Source organism: Schistocerca gregaria, chromosome 7 (genome assembly GCF_023897955.1).
Source record: "Schistocerca gregaria isolate iqSchGreg1 chromosome 7, iqSchGreg1.2, whole genome shotgun sequence".
Lineage (NCBI taxonomy): Eukaryota > Metazoa > Arthropoda > Insecta > Orthoptera > Acrididae > Schistocerca > Schistocerca gregaria.
The window spans coordinates 188,409,533-188,431,161 of NC_064926.1; the positions used below are offsets into that span (position 1 = coordinate 188,409,533).

The window sequence follows — 21,629 nt, forward strand, 5'->3', positions numbered from 1 at the left end:
TTGGAATGTTTGGGAATAGTCTGGACATTTGGGAAGATTCTAGAACACTCCTAACCATTGCAGACAACTCAAATCCTTTTTCTATGTTTTGGAATTCACCACTGGTGAGGCTACCCACCATTAGGTGTATATAAAGCAAGACACATCACGAGTTTGAACGTCAATTTCTTATCAGTGAGGAAGGAAGGAAAAGTAGTGCAGAACAAAAACGAACAGTGTGAATAGTCAAAGTGATGCAGTGACTGAACATAAATTGAAAATGAAGTGTGACAAGTGTCTGACGTGTACTTAATGTATTTGTTAATAAAAAGTTGAATCAATTTATATTTTAGATAATGCACAAATGTAAAAGAGGTCTTGCCAATTCTGAAGCAAAATGGTGAAAATAAGAACAGCGGAAAAATGAAACGGACACAGAGCTCAAAGCATGTTTAAGTTACCAACGAACGACAATGAACACCATGACAAGCAGACAAACCAAAGAACAATGAAATGATGGACTGAACAATCAAGAATTGTGACACAATCTAATAATAAAAGACTGTGAACTCAACCCAGCCATGAAAATATCATCCTCTGAGAAGTACAGACAAGGGCAAGTAAACAGTACAACCTCACAAATGAAGCATTCCACTACAACCCGACGAAAGAACATAACAAAGACAAACATGTCATAATCACAAAAATGTGAAATATCTGCCTATTTTGTAATGCAAAAAAATTCTGTTTCATGAATGGAAAAATTCGGTTACCATCACTGGAAGCATCTCCGCAAGGAATTTTTACATTACACGACAGGGAAACTGCAGAATCAAAACACTTTCTTCAAAATATAAGTGTGTACAACGCCTGCTTCCAAATGACTTCTTTCGATGTCAGTTTGATCAATACGAACAAAGATGAAACTGACTATTCCCCCCCCCCCCCCCCCCAATCCAAGGACAAATCTATCACAACATGGGATCATTACCACCACCACCCATCGAAGACCATAAATTTCTGCAAGTACATTTCATAAAATAAAGAATCAGAAATTGATCAACAATGCACAAGTGCCAGCGGATTGAAACAAGAAGTAGAAGACCACTTGGAGACTGCGAACATCAATTTAAGACAGCTCAGATAGACAAAGTCGCCATTGTAGCTATGGACAATGAAAACACAAGCTGTGACACAATTGTACAATGAAGAAGAGGAGCACTACAACACACTGCAGAGACACACCATTCATATGATACCCTCCAATATCCATTAATATTTCTGCACAGAGAGAACAGATATCATTTTAATGTGAAACAAATCCAACATCAAACAGGCATAAGGCGTGGGGTGGGGGGGTGGGGGGGGAAGAACTCCAAGGAGTTCTACGATTACCACTTACTGATCAGAGACAATGAAACATGCAACCACATTCTCCACACTTGCCGTTTATCCCAGTAATTCCGGGTAGATATGTACGCAAAAATAGAAGTGAAACAATGCTTTAAATAAGACTTAATAAGAAGAAAGTACTCTCTGAAGAATATATCCACCTTCGAGATGCAATCATTGTCAGTTTACAAGCCTAATTCTAGTCATTTGCGCAAGGTGTTACTGTTTTGTTTCATTATGCAGAAAACAGCAGCTAAGTCTCACTGAATGCTCTGAAGTATATATAGTAAGGACGCTATTAGTGAAAGTCTTGAGTGGTTTCAACACTTCAAGAACGGTGATTTTAACATCGTAGACCGGCGTAGTGATGGAAGAGAGAATGTTTTCTAAGATGCAGAATTGGAGACATCGCTGAGCGAAGACTCGCGTCAAACTCAAGAAGAACTGGCATGGTTAGTGGGAGTGACACAGCAAGCCATTTCAAAACGTCTCAAGGCTTTGGGCATGATTCAGAAAGAAGGAACTTGGGTCCCATGTGAGCTGAAACCAAGAGACGTTGAACAGTGTTGGTGTGTTCGTGAAAAGTAGCTTCAGAGGCAAAAACATAAGGGATTTCTGCATCACATTGTGATCGGGGACAAAAAATGGGTTCATTATGATAACCCTAAACACAAAAAATTATGGGTATATCCCGGCCATTCTTCCGCGTCAAATGCCAAAACTAATATTCATGGCTCCAAGATCATGCTCTGCATTTGGTAGGACCAGCTCAGCGTCGTGTACTATGAGGTGTTAGAACCGAGGTGCTAATTATTGAACGCAATTAATGCGTTTGAGCAGAGCATTAAAAGACAAACTGCCACAATACAGCAAGAGGCATGATAAAATGATTTTGCAACACGACAATGCTCAACCTCATGTTGCAAAAAAGGTCAAAATGTACTTGGAAACTTTACAATTGGAAGACCTATCCCAACTGCTGCATTCTCCAGACATTGCTCCCTCTGACTGTTTAGCTCAATGGCGCATTGCCTGGCTGACCAACACTTCCAATCTCATGAAGAATACAAACTGGATCGATTCATGGATTGCTTCAAAATATGAACAATTTTTTCAACGCGGGATTCGTACACTGCCCAGAAGATGGGAGAAAGTAGTTGCCAACAATGCAAAATACTTTTAATGATACATGTGTAATCAATTTGTTTCATTAAAGCCTCAAATGTTGGGGAAAAAAGGCAGAAGCAAAGTTGTACACCTTGTACATAAGACAATATGGACAACCTGACCTCCTCATAACAGTCACATTCAACTCTTTGCAGCCAGAAATAAAAAACAACTAAGATATGGACAAGCCCCCATGAATTGACACCACATAACAGCCCTAGATCTCAGACAAAAACAAATGAGATTTATTGAAGTCATCACAAAATACTGCATCTTTGGAACTATTAGGTGCTGGATGTACATAACTGAATGGCAAAAATGAGGACTGCCTCAATTCAAACAATCTCATATGTCTTCACAACAGAATTCATCCCCCAGATATTGACAAAATCATCCAAGCTGATTATCCCAATCCACAAGAAGACCCGGAACTGTACAACATAGCAGTGAAAAACATGTTCCATGGCCCAAAACTATACTTTCACAACAAACAAAACGGAGTTGACGGCTATCCCAAATACAAAATACGATCACCCAGAAAAAACACCAATATGAGGCAACAATGAACTGGAAATAAATAATAAGTGGTTAAATGAAACAAGTTTACTGTTACCAGTCGTTGTTTCATTTATTTCCACAACACGTTTCAAAGGTTTAAACCACCATCATCAGGTGGATTTACATTAGTTAGTATGACATTTGCGTGTGTGTTGTGATACAATTTTTTGGAGGAGCATGTGGCACTGTCTCCAGTGGTCACAAGTTCCTTTCGCTGTCGTAACACATGACATGTATACTGTCATATTTGTAAACAAATATGGCATGTGAGTGACAATTCGTAGGAACAGGAAATTGAATAATCATACAAGCTCACTCATGGGTAAGGCAGGTAGTAGACTTTGGTTTATTAGTAAAACACTATTCTACAAAGGAGACTGCTTATGAACTACTTTTTTGAGGCATTTTACAATATTGCTAAAGTGTGGATGGTACCCATAGCAAATAGGACTAAAGAGGGATACTGAATGTATACAGCACGTACAGAGAAGTGCAGCACGAATGGTCACAGGTTTGTTTGACCCATGGGACAGTGTCACAGAAACGCTGAAGAAAACAAACTGGGAGACTCTTGAAGATAGACAAACTATCCCCAGAAGGCCTACTTACAACATTTCAAGAACCAGTTTTAAATAATGATTCTAAGGATATACTAAAAAACCCTGCTTATGACTCAGATAGGAAACATGACGAAAAGATTACATTAACACACACACACACACACACACACACACACACACACACACACACAGGCATTCAAACAATCGTTCCTCCCACACTTAATACAGCAATGGAACAGGAATAAATCCTAGTAACTGGTACAATGGGGTGTACTTTCTGCCACACACTTCACAATAGTTTGTGGAGTATAGATGTAGACACATGTGCTTAAAAATTCTACCACAGATTGACATCACTAAACTTATAAACTTGATTAAATGATAATTTACCTTGTTCTTTCACTACCCTTTGCCCCAACAAGCTTTCCATGTTCAATCTCAGTTTTCCTACTGGAAATTATTTTCCTTAATGCCTTTGCATCCTTATAAATTTGCGATCCAGGTTCATTGAATTGGCAAGCATTGCGAGTCATCAAAAGCAAATCCTTCTCTAGGTCATTCAATGTTTGATATTTATTTTGTTGTATTTTTGTTGCAATCATTTTCAGATCTATTGGATTTTCAATGACCTCGTAATACTCTGGGTAACGCTGGAATAAAGAACACCTTGATTACTCTCTAAACTCTTATGCAGAGGCAGTAATAAACGTGTGAGGGCGTGCACATTTGGTGAACAGGGTTACAAACTGACATCATATTCACCTCAGAAGACAGGAAGAAGACAACTGATGAAGTAGCAAAATAATTAAACGTGTCTAATGCGTACTAAAATTTTGCTTAGCATTGCACACTGATTATTTAAATTTGCTATTTACTTTGCCAATATCAAGTTCCAAAGCAAATATATTTACTGGATTAACATAGCACAAAACTAACTAATAGTTTATAACATAAGAAATTTTCAGCACAATGTAAATAATTTAAGGTAAAGGTACAAAGGTAACAAATTACAGAATAGTACAGGTGCCGAGTTGTCGACAGGCACACAAATCAGGCTTTGCAGCTGGTTCTTAAAGGTAGCATACCACACAAAATACTTATTGTCACTATAGATGCATCATATACAGAGTATACGTGAGCAATTGTTGTGTGTGGAAGAAATAACGACTGTTAAAATACAGTTACTTTATATGAACTTAAGTATGAATGGAGCCATAAGAGAGGTGGAGGTCCACTTCCAGGAAGGTGGCCTCTTGATCGAAGGAAGACCAGAAATTGTTCAGGCTGCGAAAGAATCTGGGTAGCAGGTCATGGCCCCGTGTCCAGATCATGAAGATATTAATGAATCTGAACCAGCCAAGGGGTTTCGGAGGCTAGGAAGATTTCCTCTAGGTGAGCCATAAACAGATAGGAATATGAGTGTGCCAACTGGATGCCCATGGTCATGCCTCAGATTTGTTTATATACTTTCCCCTCAAAGGATTATTAGTTTTTGTTTTGTTTTAGGGCACAAATATAACTCAGGTCATAAGTGCCCATTTCAATTCAGAAAGTTAGAACACTAATAAAAAAAAAGAAGTTAAAAGTGATTACACATTAAGCCCAATCAAGGGAAGGAAAGAGAGCTAAGAACAAAGACTTCCTCTTGGAGAATGGTCTACAAAATATGCATTAGAGACGACAGAAGCACCAAACTAAAGATTAAATGTCCTTTGCCATGCTGCAATGGCTGATAAAAAGTAAAACACGGTCAACAGCCCATGTGCCATTCACTAAAATGGCTAATAACTCAGACGGCAAGACACTAGAAGATTAAGTGGTTTTAAAAAAGGACATTTGGGCAGGAATTGATGAACTGTCAAAGGTTGACAACACTTAGCACATAGTGGTGGGGGACCACTACCTAACACATGACAATGGCTAAAATGACAGTACCCTATGCGCCACCTAGCCAAAATGTTCTCCTCGTGGTGAGAGGAGGTTGGCCACGTTACTGTGAGACAGTTTAATTCCTCGGAGCTTGTTCCTATGGAGACCAGTGGTGATGCCCAAATGACACCATCTGTCAACAGATGGTGACATGGAGATCATCGGAAGGAATTGAAAAGCTAGCAGGCCACAGTAGGACAACAGCAGTCTCGGCAGCAGTGTCAGCAGCCTTGTTTCCCATCAGACCAACGTGACCAGGACCCCACATAAACGTCATAGCCACTCCCTCAACAGCGAGCAAATGGAAGCTTCCTTGAACCTGTCGCACTAAGGGATGGACTGTGTACAGCACACATAGGCTGTGAAGGACACAGAGAATAGGAGCATGTGACAATTAATAACCCTGTGTCGCCAGATGTACTGCGCGACCTAATAGAGAGCAAGGGGCTCTGCTGTAAATATAGAGCAGTGTTTTGGAAGCCAATAACAAAAATCGTCAGTGCCAATGACAAAGGCACTCCCAACCCAACAGTCAGTTTTGAGGCCTTAAACAGTTTGAGAAACAATAGATCAAATCCAGAGTAGTTTCCTTAGGAAGCAAATGAAGTCCAATGTGAACATGGGCTAATGCATGAAGTTATATGTGAGGATGTAACTAGTTAAGATGTATGAGGGTGATGGGTTCAGAGTTTAAAGTATGTTGGAAGAGGTAGTGTTCAGGAGCCACAAGGATAAGTGGGCGTGGGTAATGTTGGTGCGTAGGGAGGTGGCAGGCAGGTGGCAGTAGGGATTTAGGTGGCAATGGGGATGTCCAAGAGACCGTGAAGAATAGTTTGTATCTTTAATGTGAAAGGCTATGCTACAGGCAATTGGTTAGAAGTTTTGGTCAGTAAGACCACAGACTCTCAATAGGAGCACAGTAACCAGGTACAATGAGGTGTCAAGGATTGTTTAGTTTACAGATTTTGCAAAGAATGTGCAAGGTGAGCATGTGGGGGCAGGTGGCAAGCAAGGTGGCGCTGATTTGGTACAGGATTTGGGATTGACAAACATTCTGTCCCAGTTCAGATGAAAACATTTAATTCCCTTCTCCTCTTTTACTGTCTGTATATAACTTAGAGGCACTTGTTTGAGATATTTTGACTTTATCTTGCTTGTCTCATTACACAGTAGTTGTAATTGTACGAGGGTTGGCCAGAAAGCTTGCACTTTTTTCTCAGCCAAAAACAATGCTACAAATGTGAAACATGACGTGTGTATTATTTGAAGTCTCCTGTGCGAGCACACCACATTTCCGTCACTTCCAACAGATAGCGAAGCTGCAGGACGGTTTCAAAATGGCACCTGTAGGTGATGTATGTAACAAGCAATGTGCTGTCATTGAATTTCTCACTGCAAAGAAAGAAACTGCTGTCGAAGAAAGTACAGTTAGTCACTAGGCATGAAGAGTCAGGTATCAGACGGTGGTTTGGCAGAGATCCACGATTTGCAGCTGTCGGGGACACCATCCAAAGCTGTGACACCTGACATGCTGCAGCAAGCTGATCTCATCATTCGCAAGGACAGACTCATAATGAGTCTTCAGTTAGCGCTGCATCTATCAATCAGCAAAGGAAGTGTGAATGCAATTATCCACACTCTTAGATATTTGAAAGTCCCACAGTATCTAATGGTGGATCACTCTCCACATTATCTTCATCGTGCATTGCATGAACCTATCGTTTTTCACACAACCCCTCACCCCAGTCTACTTGCCAAACTACTGTTCAAGCATTATACATTCAGTAAACACAATGTAGCCATACAGATAGTGTGTATGTGTGCGAGTGTACATGTGCACTCTAAGGAGTCATCCATATGCTATTGAAGTTTCAGTCTTGGCTGAGTGCCTCTCAATGTTTCACTGCTTCTACTATTCTAGAAAGGAATTACTTTTACTTTAAATTATGCACATATGAGAGGACCAATGTCACTTATAGAACTAGTACAAGGTAAACCACTAGAGTGTACCTTTTTTGATGGCAGCAACTGGAAAACTGTATGAAGTGGTCTATTATCTGCATCTGTTGCAGTCATTACAGTTGTAAATAATTCTTCATACACATTTATATCGTCATCATGCGTGCTTGAATTATCATCATCATCCACCTCACTCTTTTTGGAGTCTGCAGCTGATCTTCGTCCCTATAAAATACAATTATAGCAGTATAATCAGAAATTTACTTTAACACTGAAAATTATTTTGATGAAATAAAACATTCTCTCTCTTTCCAGAAATATTGAGGTTTATTGCATGTTTTACACTTCTTGTTAATAAGAACTTATTTCCATTAAACAGGAGAAGAGTGAACTAAAATGGTTAAGTGTCACAATGCCAGAAGCATAACAAATATAGTGTATGCTAAATGTGTTTATCAGGGAAGGAAGGCAGGTAAGGGAAAACAGTAGGGAAGGGGAAACAGGACACACAAAAAACAAGCAACCAGGAGAAAATTTCTGAACACTTTCTTCATCTGCTTTTGGTTGAAACCATCAGTGACAAGTGGAAAATGTTAGCAATTGCTGAATTTGCAAAAAGTACAGCCAGCATTGCATCAACTATACAGTGATGAAAATTAGTAAATGAGACGATATAAAAACACCCTTACTGCATAGGAGATTGGTAAAATGCAGTAAATATTATGGTCCAAAGTCCTGTGACCTGAATGGAGTAGATGAGCTTCTGAGAAAAAAATAAAAAAACAACCTAATAAGTTTGTAATATCTGCATCTGATTTGCTGAAAGAGTGGTCTGCTCTTGCTAACAACGTACTGTGATAATGTGGAGACATCTGCAGAAGATCACTCTGCTAAGAACAAGATTTGGGGGGGGGGGGGGGGGGCAGGGGGGAGGCGGAGGGGTTAAAGTGTCCTTAATTACGTTGTAGGGATGATTTACAGAGCCAACCAGAATATATGCCCATGTCCATACAAACATTCACACCGTGCATTTGTTACTGAGCATAAGCTAGTGCTCTCGGTAGAAGGCTTTATGGGGACCAATTATTAAAGGGAAGCTCGACAACCTGCTGTGCAGAAAGAGTAGTGAGTCGAAGTTTGTTATTCTCTGGACTACAAGTACTAAAGGTGACACAAAGAATGATTGACAGTTTTAACACTTCACATGGTATCTGGCAACACACTCCACAATCAGATCTGTTGTCAATCACAAAATCGCAAGGTGCTAGGAATGCGTAAAGAGATTAACACTATTTCTGAGTCAAATGGTCGAATTTACAAAGAACTTAGTTAATTGGTATACTCAACGTATAGTGGAGATGTTGAGTCACAGACACGGGAAAAAAAAGGCCTCCTCCTGAATTAGCCAAAACACACACGCAAGCACACTGTCTCTGGCTGCCCAGGCCGGCAGTCTCAATTCGGCAGCCAGAGACAGTGGTCATGTGTGTGATTTTCGTTAGCGCGCGTGCGGTGTGTGTGTGTGTGTGTGTGTGTGTGTGTGTGTGTGTGTGTGTGTGTGTGTGTGTGTGTCTCTAACTCTGAAGAAGGCCATTTGGCCTAAAGCTTACTTGTTTAGCAGTCTTAGTTGTGCCCGTCTACACTTCAACATCTCCCCTATATGGTGAATAGCAGCTATCCTTTTCATAATATTGTCAAAGACCTTAAGAAGTTAGATCAATCAATTCAGACAACAAATCAATTCAGACAACAAATCAATTCAGACAACAAATCAATTCAGACAACAAATCAATTCAGACAACAAATCAATTCAGACAACAAATCAATTCAGACAACAAATCAATTCAGACAACAAATCAATTCAGACAACAAATCAATTCAGACAACAAATCAATTCAGACAACAAATCAATTCAGACAACAAATCAATTCAGACAACAAATCAATTCAGACAACAAATCAATTCAGACAACAAATCAATTCAGACAACAAATCAATTCAGACAACAAATCAATTCAGACAACAAATCAATTCAGACAACAAATCAATTCAGACAACAAATCAATTCAGACAACAAATCAATTCAGACAACAAATCAATTCAGACAACAAATCAATTCAGACAACAAAAACCAGACTGAGCCCTCAAACTGTGAAAGTAAAAAAGGAATTAGGTGAACAAGTAGAAGCTATTACTAACCAGGTAGAAAGGCTGGATGAAAGAGTGAAATATGTAGAGGAAAGGGTAACTGAAACACAGTCCAGACTTGATACAGAGAACTGAAAGTTTCTTAAGAAGGAAATTCTCATTGTAGAAACTAAGGTTAACACATGAGCAGGCGATCATACATATAAAGTGCAGCAATTGCCACAAAACTGTCTTGTACCGCTCCATTGTTGTTTTACAATTGTGAGCCCATACCTATCCCTTCATTCTTGCTTCATCAAACACAGTGAGATTCTGAGCTAGCAGCACAATCTCACAATGAAGTAGTTTTCTATGAGATAACTAGCAGCTGAATAAGCATTTGACTAGGCCCTGATGCAACTGCACCATTTAATGCTTCATGTGGCTCATTACTATGACTTAACACTTTTACGCAGCAACAGAGTGACAAACTTTCATTATTATTATTATTATTATTATTATTATTATTATTTTAATTAAACACCGATTTATCTCACATAATATAAGTTTTTTTTGGCCACTGTGATTTTGCCCATACATGTTTACACCAATAACATAAAAACATCTACATCTACATCCATACTCCGCAAGCCACCTGAAGGTGTGTGGCGGAGGGTACCCTGAGTACCTCTATCGGTTCTCCCTTCTATTCCAATCTCGTATTGTACGTGGAAAGAAGGATTGTCGGTATGATTCTGTGTGGGCTCTAATCTCTCTGATTTTATCCTCATGGTCTCTTCACAAGATAATACGTAGGAGGGAGCAATATACTGCTTGACTCTTTGGTGAAAGTATGTTCTCGAAACTTTAACAACAGACCATACCGAGCTACTGAGCGTCTCTCCTGCAGAGTCTTCCACTGGAGTTAATCTATCATCTCCGTAATGCTTTCGCGATTACTAAATGATCCTGTAACGAAGCGCGCTGCTCTCCGTTGGATCTTCTCTATGTCTTCTATCAACCCTATCTGGTACGGATCACACACTGCTGAGCAGTATTCAAACAGTGGGCAAAATAGCATACTGTAACCTACTTCCTTTGTTTTCGGATTGCATTTCCTTAGGATTCTTCCAATGAATCTCAGTCTGGCATCTGATTTACCAACGATCAACTTTATATGATCATTCCATTTTAAATCACTCCTAATGCCTACTCCCACATAATTTATGGAATTAACTGCTTCCAGTTGCTGACCTGCTATTTTATAGCTAAATGATAAGGGATCTATCTTTCTATGTATTCACAGCACATTACACGTGTCTACATTGAGATTCAATTGCCATTCCCTGCATCATGCGTCAATTCACTGCAGATCCTGCTGCATTTCAGTACAATTTTCCATTGTTACAACCTCTCGATACACCACAGCATCATCTGCCAAAAGCCTCAGTGAACTTCCGATATCATCCACAAGGTCATTTATGTATATTGTGAATAGCAATGGTCCTATGACACTCCCCTGCGGCACACCTGAAATCACACTTACTTCGGAAGACTTCTCTCCATTGAGAATGACATGCTGCATTCTGTTATCTAGGAACTCCTCAATCCAATCACACAATTGATCTGATAGTCCATATGCTCTTACTTTGTTCATTAAACGACTGTGGGGAACTGTGTCAAACACCTTGCGGAAGTCAAGAAACACGGCACCTACCTGTGACCCCGTGTCTAAGGCCCTCTGAGTCTCGTGGACGAATAGTGCGAGCTGGGTTTCACACGATCGTCTTTTTCGAAACCCATGCTGATTCCTACAGAGTAGATTTCTAGTCTCCAGAAAAGACACGATACTCGAACATAATACGTGTTCCAAATTTCTACAACTGATCGACGTTAGAGATATAGGTCTATAGTTCTGCACATCTGTTCGACGTCCCTTCTTGAAAACGGGGATGACCTGTGCCCTTTTCCAATCCTTTGGAACACTTCGCTCTTCTAGAGACCTACGGTACACCGCTGCAAGAAGGGGGGCAAGTTCCTTCGCGTACTTTGTGTAAAATCGAACTGGTATCACATCAGGACCAGCGGCCTTTCCTCTTTTGAGCGATTTTAATTGTTTCTCTATCCCTCTGCAGTCTGTTTCGATATCTAACATTTTGTCAACTGTGCGACAATCTAGAGAAGGAAGCACAGTGCAGTCTTCCTCTGTGAAACAGCTTTGGAAGAAGACATTTAGCATTTTGGCCTTTAGTCTGTCATTCTCTGTTTCAATACCATTTTGGTCACAGAGTGTCTGGACATTTTGTTTTGATCCACCTACCGCTTTGACATAGGACCAAAATTTCTTAGGATTTTCTGCCAAGTCAGTACATAGAACTTTACTTTCGAATTCATTGAAAGCCTCTCGCATAGCGCTCCTCGCACTACATTTCGCTTCGCGTAATTTTTGTTTGTCTGCAATGCTATGACTATGTTTATGTTTGCTGTGAAGTTCCCTTTGCTTCCGCAGCAGTTTTCTAACTTGGTTGTTGTACCACGGTGGCTCTTTCCCATCTCTTACGATCTTGCTTGGCACATACTCATCTAATGCATATTGTACGATGGTTTTGAACTTTTTCCACTGATCCTCAACACTGTCTGTAATTGAGACAAAACTTTTGTGTTGAGCCGTCAGGTACTCTGTAATCTGCTTTTTGTCACTTTTGCTAAACAGAAAAATCTTCCTACCTTTTTTAATATTTCTATTTACGGCTGAAATCATCGATGCAGTAACCGCTTTATGATCGCAGATTCCCTGTTCTGCATTAACTGTTTCAAACAGTTCGGGTCTGTTTGTCACCAGAAGGTCTAATATGTTATCGTCACGAGTCGGTTCTCTGTTTAACTGCTCAAGGTAGTTTTCAGATAAAGCACTTACAAATAATTCACTGGATTCTTTGTCCCTGCCACCCGTTATGAACGTTTGAGTCTCCCAGTCTATGTCCGGCAAATTAAAATCTCCACCCAGAACTATAACATGGTGGGGAAATCTACTCGAAATATTTTCCAAATTATTCTTCAGGTGCTGAGCCACAACAGCTGCTGAGCCCGGGGGCCTATAGAGACATCCAATTACCATGTCTGAGCCTGCTTTAACCATGACCTTCACCCAAATCATTTCACAATTTGAATCTCCGTCAATTTCCTTCGATACTATTGCACTTCTTATCGCTATATACACGCCTCCCCCTTCACTGTCCAGCCTGTCTCTGCGGTATACATTCCAATCTGAGTTTAGGATTTCATTACTGTTTACATGTGGTTTCAGCCAACTTTCTGTCCCTAGTACTATATGGGCGTTGTGACCGTTTATTAATGAGAGCAGTTCTGGGACCTTTCTATAGATGCTCCTGCAGCTTACTATTAGCACATTAATGTTGTTATTCCCTGTTGCATTTTGCCTACTCCTGCCTTGCCGCGTCTCAGGAGGCGTCTTGTCGGGCCTAGGGAGGGAATTCTCTAACCTAAAAAAACCCCATGTGCACTCCACACGTACTCCGCTACCCTCGTAGCCGCTTCCGGCGTGTAGTGCACGCCTGACCTATTCAGGGGGACCCTACATTTCTCCACCCGATAGCGGAGGTCAAGAAATTTGCACCCCAGCTCTCCACAGAATCGTCTGAGCCTCTGGTTTAAGCCTTCCACTCGGCTCCAAACCAGAGGACCGCGATCGGTTCTGGGAACGATACTACAAATAGTTAGCTCTGATTCCACCCCACGAGCGAGGCTTTCCGTCTTCATCAACTCCGCCAACCGCCTGTACGAACTGAGGATTACCTCTGAAGGAGTCATTGGTGCCGACATGAGCAACAATTTGCAGTCGGGTGCACCCAGTGCTCTCTATCGCCGCCGGTAGGGCCTCCTCCACATCTCAGATGAGACCCCCCGACAAGTAGACAGAGTGAACACTGGCCTTCTTCCCCGACCTTTCCGCTATTTCCCTAAGGGGCCCCATCACCTGCCTAACGTTGGAGCTCCCAATAACTAATAAACCCCTCCCCCAGTGTGCCTGCTCGGACCTTGCTGAAGGAGCAGCCACATGTCCACTCACAGGCAGAGTGGGCGGTGCCACACTGCCAGCCTCCACATTTACCCTCCGCCTCGTGCGCCGCGAACGCCGCTGAACCCACCACTCCCCTTGGGGAGAGGGTGGCCCAACCGCGCCCGGTACCCGCGAAGATGTCTCGACAGCAGGGACAGTGGGTGAAGCGTGTAACACCTGGGGTGTACCTTGCGACGCACCAGACTCCCCACTGCCGCTACACTCCGAGGCAGCAACCTGAAGACGGCTAACCGTGGCCATCAACACGCTCAGCTGTTCGCGAAGAGTGGCCAGCTCCTCCTGCGTCCGTACACAGCAGTCACACATCCTATCTATCCTAAGGAATCAATTTACTGAAGAGACTTAATCAACTTTTAACTAGACTGCTAATTCACTAAAGGCGGCTGATTATTGACTAAACTGTGATTGCTAACCACTTCTTGTAGAAAACAATGAAAATAGCACTACCTGTCTCTGGACTGTATTCAAAACAAACACTAGCACTACTAGCACTATGGCTAACTAAAGGGACTCTCTCTGACTGTATTCAAAACAAACACGAAATCTATGGAACACTATTACTAGCACTCGACAATTAAAGCTTCCTAAAAGCAAAAACACACGGAAGAAGAAGTGACAAGTAAGAAAAATACAGTTAATACTTAAATTAAGGTAGCTCGCTGCACAGCAGACGTGAAGCAGACGGCGATTAGGGCACTGTTCATTTCACGAATACGAAGTACGTCATGCACCTGCTGTTATGAAAATTGGCACGCCCAATAGAGGGTTAAGAGAGGAATCTGAAACTACTAAAAAGCAAATTCTTGGTTACATTAATACTGACTGAATCCATGACACTACGGTCTTCTGAGGACCTTGGCCTCCTCAATCACAGGTTTCCAATCTGTCTTTAGCACGCCTGCACCACCTTCTCACTCCCACTGTTCTCAGGTCGGCTTCCACATCTTCTAGCCATCTCACACACGGTCATCCTCTCCTCCTCCTATCATCATCATCATCATCATCATCATCATCATCATCATCTTCTTCTTCTTCTTCTTCTTCTTCTTCTTCTTCTTCTGGAGCTTTTCTTCTGTCATACATTGACCATGTCTTAACAACATTAGCCTTCCCATTTTGATTGAGGTTACCAAATCAGTTTCTTTGTACAGAGCCCTTATTTCTTCATTAGTTCTAATTCTCCATCTCTCACCTTCTATTACAGGACCAAAAATCTTCCTCAGCACTTTCCTTTCCCATATATTTAGTTTTTTCTCCAAAGCCTCCATCAGTATCCATGCCTCACAGCCATACATAAGAACTGGTTAGATCACTGTTTTGTAGAGTGTCTGCTTTAGTTTCCTGCACAGGTTCTTACTTTTGAGCATGGTATATAGTGCTCTATATGGTCTGTCGGCAGCTTTAATTCGGTTTGTTATATTTGCCTCCACTTTGTTTTCTGATGTTATTACTGAGCCAAGATAAATAAAACTATCTACTCTTGTAGCCTTCTAACTGTAAATCATCTTTGTTTCTTCTCACTCTCTCAGTTACCATATACTTAGAATTTGTCTCACTAATTTCTAAACCAAGGTTCTTGGCAGCGGCTTCAAACTCTTTGAAGGCTGATGTGAGCACCTCCGTACTCCTAGCACTATTACTACATCATCTGCATAAGCCAAGATTTGCAGAAGTCTATTGTAAATATTGCCTCCTGGGTTTGTGTTTATTGATCTTACTGCATTCTCTAATACCTGGTGGTATAGCACTGGGGATAATGGGTCTCCCTGTCTTAGTCCTTCTTCCATTGGGAACGATCTCGACAGACATCCCTGAGCTTTAACCTGGCTTTTGCTGTTTTCCAGGGTAATCTTCATTAATTTTTCCAGCTTCTTAGGAAATTTGTATGCCTGCATCGTTTCCCACAGTACTGATCTTTTAACTCTGTCATAGGCCTGTTTAAAGTCTATAAAGAGATATTCTAATCTTACTAATAAGCAAATTCTTGATTATATTAATACTTTCAACGACAAAATTAAAGAAGTACAGCAAGAAAGATATAGCTAAAACATGATCATTGCAAGTCTAATGTATCCATGTTACAAGAGAATGTTTCTGATGTTCAAAAGGAAGTAGGGACTTGTTCAAAAACATTCGTCAGTGTTGGTTATAGCAACTGGTCCAACATACTTGTGGAAAGTTTCCCTGAGTATGAGTCTTCCATGCTGTAGGTTTCAAGCAGCATTGTAAGGATGATTAACTCTGGGAATGAGCAATGACTTAAGACTTAAATATGTGAAAATATTTCTTTAGAGAGAAGCATTACCTTTGTCCAACTAATACAATGTAAAAATTTAACATTTGATGAGGCCTTTGCCACTGCACCCACAAGCAGCTTGTAGTAAGATTGTGTGCTTATGGAATATCGTCTCAGTTATGTGACTGGATTCATCATTTCCCGACAAGAGAGGTCACAGTTCATAGTAACTGACAAAGTCAACAACTAAAACAGAAGTGATTTCTGGCACTCTGTTATAGGCCCTATGCTGTTCCTTATCTATATAAATGATATACGAGACAATCTGAGCAGCCGTCTTAGCTTGTTTGGAGATTATGCTGTTATATATTGTCTAGTACACTCATCAGAAGATCAAAACAAATTGGAAAATGATTTATAAGAGATATCTTACTAGTGCGAAAATTGGCCATTGACCCTAAATAATGGCAAGTGTGAACACAAAAAGGAATCTGTTACTTCAGTCACATGATAAATCAGTCAAATCTAAAGGCCATAAAATCAACTAAATACCCAGGAATTACAATTACGAGCAATTTAGATTGGAAAGAATAAATACAAAATGTTGTGAGGAAGGCAAACCAAAGATTGCATTTTATCGGCGGAACACTTACAAAGTGTAACAAATCTACTGAAGAGACTGCCTGCAACACACTTATCTGTCCTCTTTTAGAGTACTACTGTGCAGTCTGGGATCCTTACAAGACAGGATTAATGGAGTACATCAAGAAAGTTCAAAGAAGAGCAGAACGTTCTGTATTATCGGATACAAGATTTGGATGTACACCATTAAAATAAATGTGTTTGTCATTATGGCAGAAGCTTCTCACAAAATTTCAACCAACAACTTTCTCCTCTGAATGCGAAAATATTTTGTTGATGCCTACCTACATAGGGAGAAACCATCATCATAATATAATAAGGGAAATAAGAGCTCGCACAGAAAGATACAGGTGTTGGTGTTTTCCGGGCACTGTTCGAGAGTGGAATAATACAGAATTATTGTGACAGTGGTTCAATGAACCCTGTGCCAGGCACTTGAGTGTGATTTGCAGAGCATCCACGTAGATGTAGATGTAGATGAGTAATGATTGCTGATAAAGTGTTGGTATGTGGCAGAGCATTTTCTAAATTGATTATGGTATAGAGAGCAGAAGGGAGGCATGGAATAATTCTGCAGGGCTCAGTTAACGAGGTTAGTACAGCAAGTTTTGATGGTTGGTTGGTTCAATGATTAATGGGACTGAACTGCAAGGTCATCAGTCCCTCCTACCTGGGATAGGCAAGTCAATTAAACTACACACCAAAGAAGGGCCTAGTGTGCCAAATCCAAGGTCTATCAAAGGGTCAACCAAGACAAGGAACAAGGGAGAAGAAAAGGGGGAAAAGAAGAAAGGCTGGCGTTCCATCCAGTGAAAAGCCAGATGCCCTCAAAAGGAAAAACTGTGATTGGGGACATATCCCCTGCCACTTACCAGGGGCACCTCACCCAATAATACCCAGGAAAAACTAGTGACATGGACAGGGAAAGAGAAGCACAGCAAAACATAGAAAGAACAAGTCAGACAGAACATACGAGAAAGAAAAGAATAACAGGTAGAGCAAGGACTGGGGCAGGCCACCAAGCCCCAACAGTCATTGCCAAGTTGGGGCAGAGGAGGGACCAGGATGTCCAGTCAACTCCTCAATGGGCCAACAAAACTGAGGTGCCCTCCCTTAAAGAGTGTCATAAAAACCCCATCACTAATAAACTGTAAAACCAGATCAGCCGCTAAGACGTCATCTGCTAACATCGGCAGTAGCAAGTTAGGAAGATTCAAGAGTACACCGCAGAGCGACTTGAGTTAGTTCAGTCCGGCAAAATGTGGACTACCGTAAAACGGGCACCAGAATAACAGTGATGCAGATTCTCATGACAAAGGAGATTAGTACGATTCAGCCACATATGGCCGATGCAGAACTGGCCAAGGATAATTGAGACCTTGTGAGAGGGCCGCATGGAAGTCCTAAAAAATTTGTGGTCTCCTTTATTGTACTTAGTTCGTTCAGTGAAGTCAGACTATGCCATTCCTTTCTCCAAATCCTTAGAACTTGACGTCATAATACCGACAAAATGTCTGGTGTCAGAATACACATCTCAAGAGGCAGCTTGCCAGCAGCCAATTTGCCCAGCCTGTCAGCAAGTTCATTCCCTGGCACCCCAAAGTGACCCAAGGTCCAGACAAAGACAGTGTCCAGATTGTTTCATGGCAAAGAGGGAATCCTGGATAGTCAGGACCACAGGGTGGTAAGGGTAACACTAATCAATCGCTTGCAAACTGCTCAAGCAGTCGCTACAGATGACGAAGGACTCACTGGTGCACAAACGGATATACTGAAGAGCAAGAGAGACGATTAGCAACTCCATAGTGAAATAACACTGCAGCTATCCAGCAAGAAGCACAGTTCATTATATCTCAACGTAAGCAATGCAACAGTGACCAGGAACCATTGCATCACCAGTATAGACTACTTCTGAACACCGAAATGCGCCGAGAATGGTACAGAGTTGGAGACAGAGGCTTCTGGCGGGACTGAGTCTTTCGGTTCTAGAGATAGAGCTGTGGAGGTGTACATGAGCAAGCCAGAGAACAGGTGGGAGAGGCGAGAGCAATGGTCTGAAAACGAGGACCAGATGGGGCTGGAGATCGTAAACCCGGCCCTATGCAGCTGTTGTAAGAGGTGAATCTCTCTATCTGGAAAGAGGGCTTGATAGTTCGTGTGCTCTGGGGAGCAGTAGATGTGTAATGCATAAGCAATCAATTGTTGTTTGCACAGAACCCACAGCATAGGAACCATTGCCTCTGCCATGAGGCTGATCACAGGACTAGTCCGAACAGCACTAGTCGACAGTCGTTCCTCACAACAGTGTATCAGGTGGTGGTGGTGGTGGTGGTGGTTAGTGTTTAACATCCCGTCGACAACGAGGTCATTAGAGACGGAGCGCAAGCTCGGGTTAGGGAAGGATTGGTAAGGAAATCGACCGTGCCCTTTCGAAGGAACCATCCTGGCATTTGCCTGAAACGATTTAGGGAAATCACGGAAAACCTAAATCAGGATGGCTGGAGATGGGATTGAACCATCGTCCTCCCAAATGCGAGTCCATTGTGCTAACCACTGCGCCACCTCACTCGGTGACAGTGTATCAGGTCTAGCATTTGTAATGTTGAAGGTGACATTGAGCCATATGCAAGACTACAATATTAGGATTGAATTGGACCAATGCTTTGTAGGCCATAGCAAAGCAGAACAGTCTGTGGTGTAGTTGGCACAGCTGAGACATCTAAGAGCATTGAAGTGCAACCAACAAATCTGCTTTAGTTGATTAAGATGGGGAAGCCATGTCAACCAGGCATCAAAGACCAGTTGCAAAAACCAATAAGAGCCCACCACACTGAGGAACTGTTCATCAAGGTACAGGACCAGATGGGGCGCACTGTATGTCGATGACAGTAATACGTAAACAGGTCTTGGCAGCAGAAAACTGGAAACCATTAGAAAGAACCCAAGACTGTGCTCTGCGTATTTCTTCCTGCAGTCTGAATTACTCAATGCTCTTCGCTGACTAAAAAAAATTTTTTTTAAATTTTTTTTTTAAATGCTTAAGTCATCAGCATACACAGAGGGGAACACCAGACCATTAACAAAAAAAGGGGGGGGGGGGATCAAAACAGAACCCCACAGAATCCCATTCTCCTGCAGATGAGATGTGCTAAAGGAGGTGCCAACCTGTGCCTGGAAAGTGAGACAGAAGAGAAAGTTCTGGATAAATACCAGAAGGGGGCCACCCAGTAGCTCCATTCATGTAAGGTGGCAAGGATGTGGTAGTGCCATGCGGTATCACAAGCTTTATGAGGATCGAAGACTGCAAAAAGGTGTTGACGCTGGGCAAAAGCAGTTCAGATAGCAGACTCCAGGTGGGCTAAACTATATGCAGTACAACGGCCTCAGCGAAACATGCCCTGGGTCAGAGCCAAAAGGTCCCACAACTCAAGGATCCAATATAGCCTTTGACTTACCGTATGTTCAAGTAACTTGAGGGCATTGGTTAAACTGATCAGACAATACCTGTCCATCTGAAGAGTCAGTTCACTCAGTTTCAAAACTGGAATGACGACACTCTCTAGCCACTGGAGAAGGAATTCATCCTTGCTCCAGAGATGGTTGAAAAGGGTAAATACATGATGTTGGCTAGCCACTGATAAGTGTTGGAGAATTTGGTTGTACACCCAGTCCAGTCCAGAAGCCATGTCAAAGCAGAAAGCAAGGGTGCTGGAGAACTCCCACTGGCTAAAAGATAAAAGAGCATTATATGCCTCCATATGTCAGGGAATGAAAGGTAATGGGGGTCGTTGTTGGCAGTGTTTGAGAAGATGGGACACGGGCGGAGACCGAGGCTAGGGCCTCGACGAAAAGCCGAGCAAAATGCTCTGTGATGGAGACTGGGCTCGTGAGGGAAACACCATTCAGGGAAATTCCCAGGTCACCTGTAGGATGACAACGGCCAAAACTCAACATGCGCTTTGCCCCTACCTATGAAGAGGGAGTATGCAGCCTTATGGTACCGACATATCATTCTCAACTAATCTATTTCTGTCATTTAATTAGAACGGGCCTCAGTACAAAGCTGTTTAAAGGCCAGCAGGTGGTTGAGAAGTGGATGTTGTTTGTAGCATTGGGGGGCATGACAGCCCTCTTTAATAGCCGCAGCAATAATGTGGGGTGGGGGGTGGGGGGAGGAGGTGAGATGGTGGTGGATGTCCTCCAACGAATAGTCTTCCATCAGGGAGAATCTGAGGAAGAGGAAATGACTGAAACAGATGTCAAAACAATGGCTTCTGTCAAAATCTGCATGGCCTATCGGCATCAGTAAAGGCCCCCCTGTAAGAACGTCCTGGAAAGTAATGCTGAAGAAAAAATAAGACTATCGGGAAACAATTGCTACAGCTCAAATTGTCATGAACACTCTGTAGATCACAGGGGAGGAATACAGGGCTTATTTGGAAATATCAACGGCCAAGAAAGTGCATGGGAGCTCCATTGTTGAGAAGGCAGAGATCAGGCTCTATCAGCAGATCTTCAACAATCCTGTCCTGGTCAGTGGTCACAGTACCACCCCACAGAGGGTTAAGGGAATTAAAATCCTGAAGGAGAAGGAACCCAGAGGGAAGAGGAACCTACCTAAGAAGAGCAGGAACAGCAGGAAGAGTAGGAGTCGTGTCTGGCAGCAGATAAAAATTGCATTTCATTATCACAGAGCCTAAATGGATCTGAATAGCTACTGCTCCCAGTAGGATTTGAAAGGGAGCTAAAAATGTCTGTGCAGACCAACATACAGACACCACTGGAGGATCATAAAGGGCCACCCTGGTTCCAGCAGAAGCTTGGAAACCTTGAAGAGTTGGAGAATGAGTATCCACGAAATGAGATCCCTGCAATACAATACACACAACAGATTAGAGAGAAAGAAGAGAATGTATCACTAGGAGGTGATGATGATAAACATTACAGTTTCATTGGAGGAGAGTAGTACAAGAGCCCGG

The 21,629-nt window shown here is 42.0% G+C and overlaps 1 protein-coding gene across 43 annotated transcripts in view; it reads right to left on the bottom strand.

Annotated features, from left to right (window-relative positions):
• LOC126282273 (protein polybromo-1) overlaps positions 1–21,629 on the bottom strand; it is a 279,039-nt gene that overhangs the window by 221,445 nt on the left and 35,965 nt on the right. For all 43 annotated transcript variants that reach the window (XR_007551357.1, XR_007551356.1, XM_049981915.1 and 40 more), the window contains exons 6-7: positions 7,596–7,769; positions 4,047–4,306 (exon numbers count right to left, since the gene is read on the bottom strand). Coding sequence is in view for 41 of the 43 variants with exons in the window: in XM_049981915.1 (XP_049837872.1) it covers positions 4,047–4,306; positions 7,596–7,769 (434 nt within the window). In the remaining 2 variants the exon portion in view is untranslated. The remainder of the gene's footprint in view (positions 1–4,046; positions 4,307–7,595; positions 7,770–21,629) is intronic.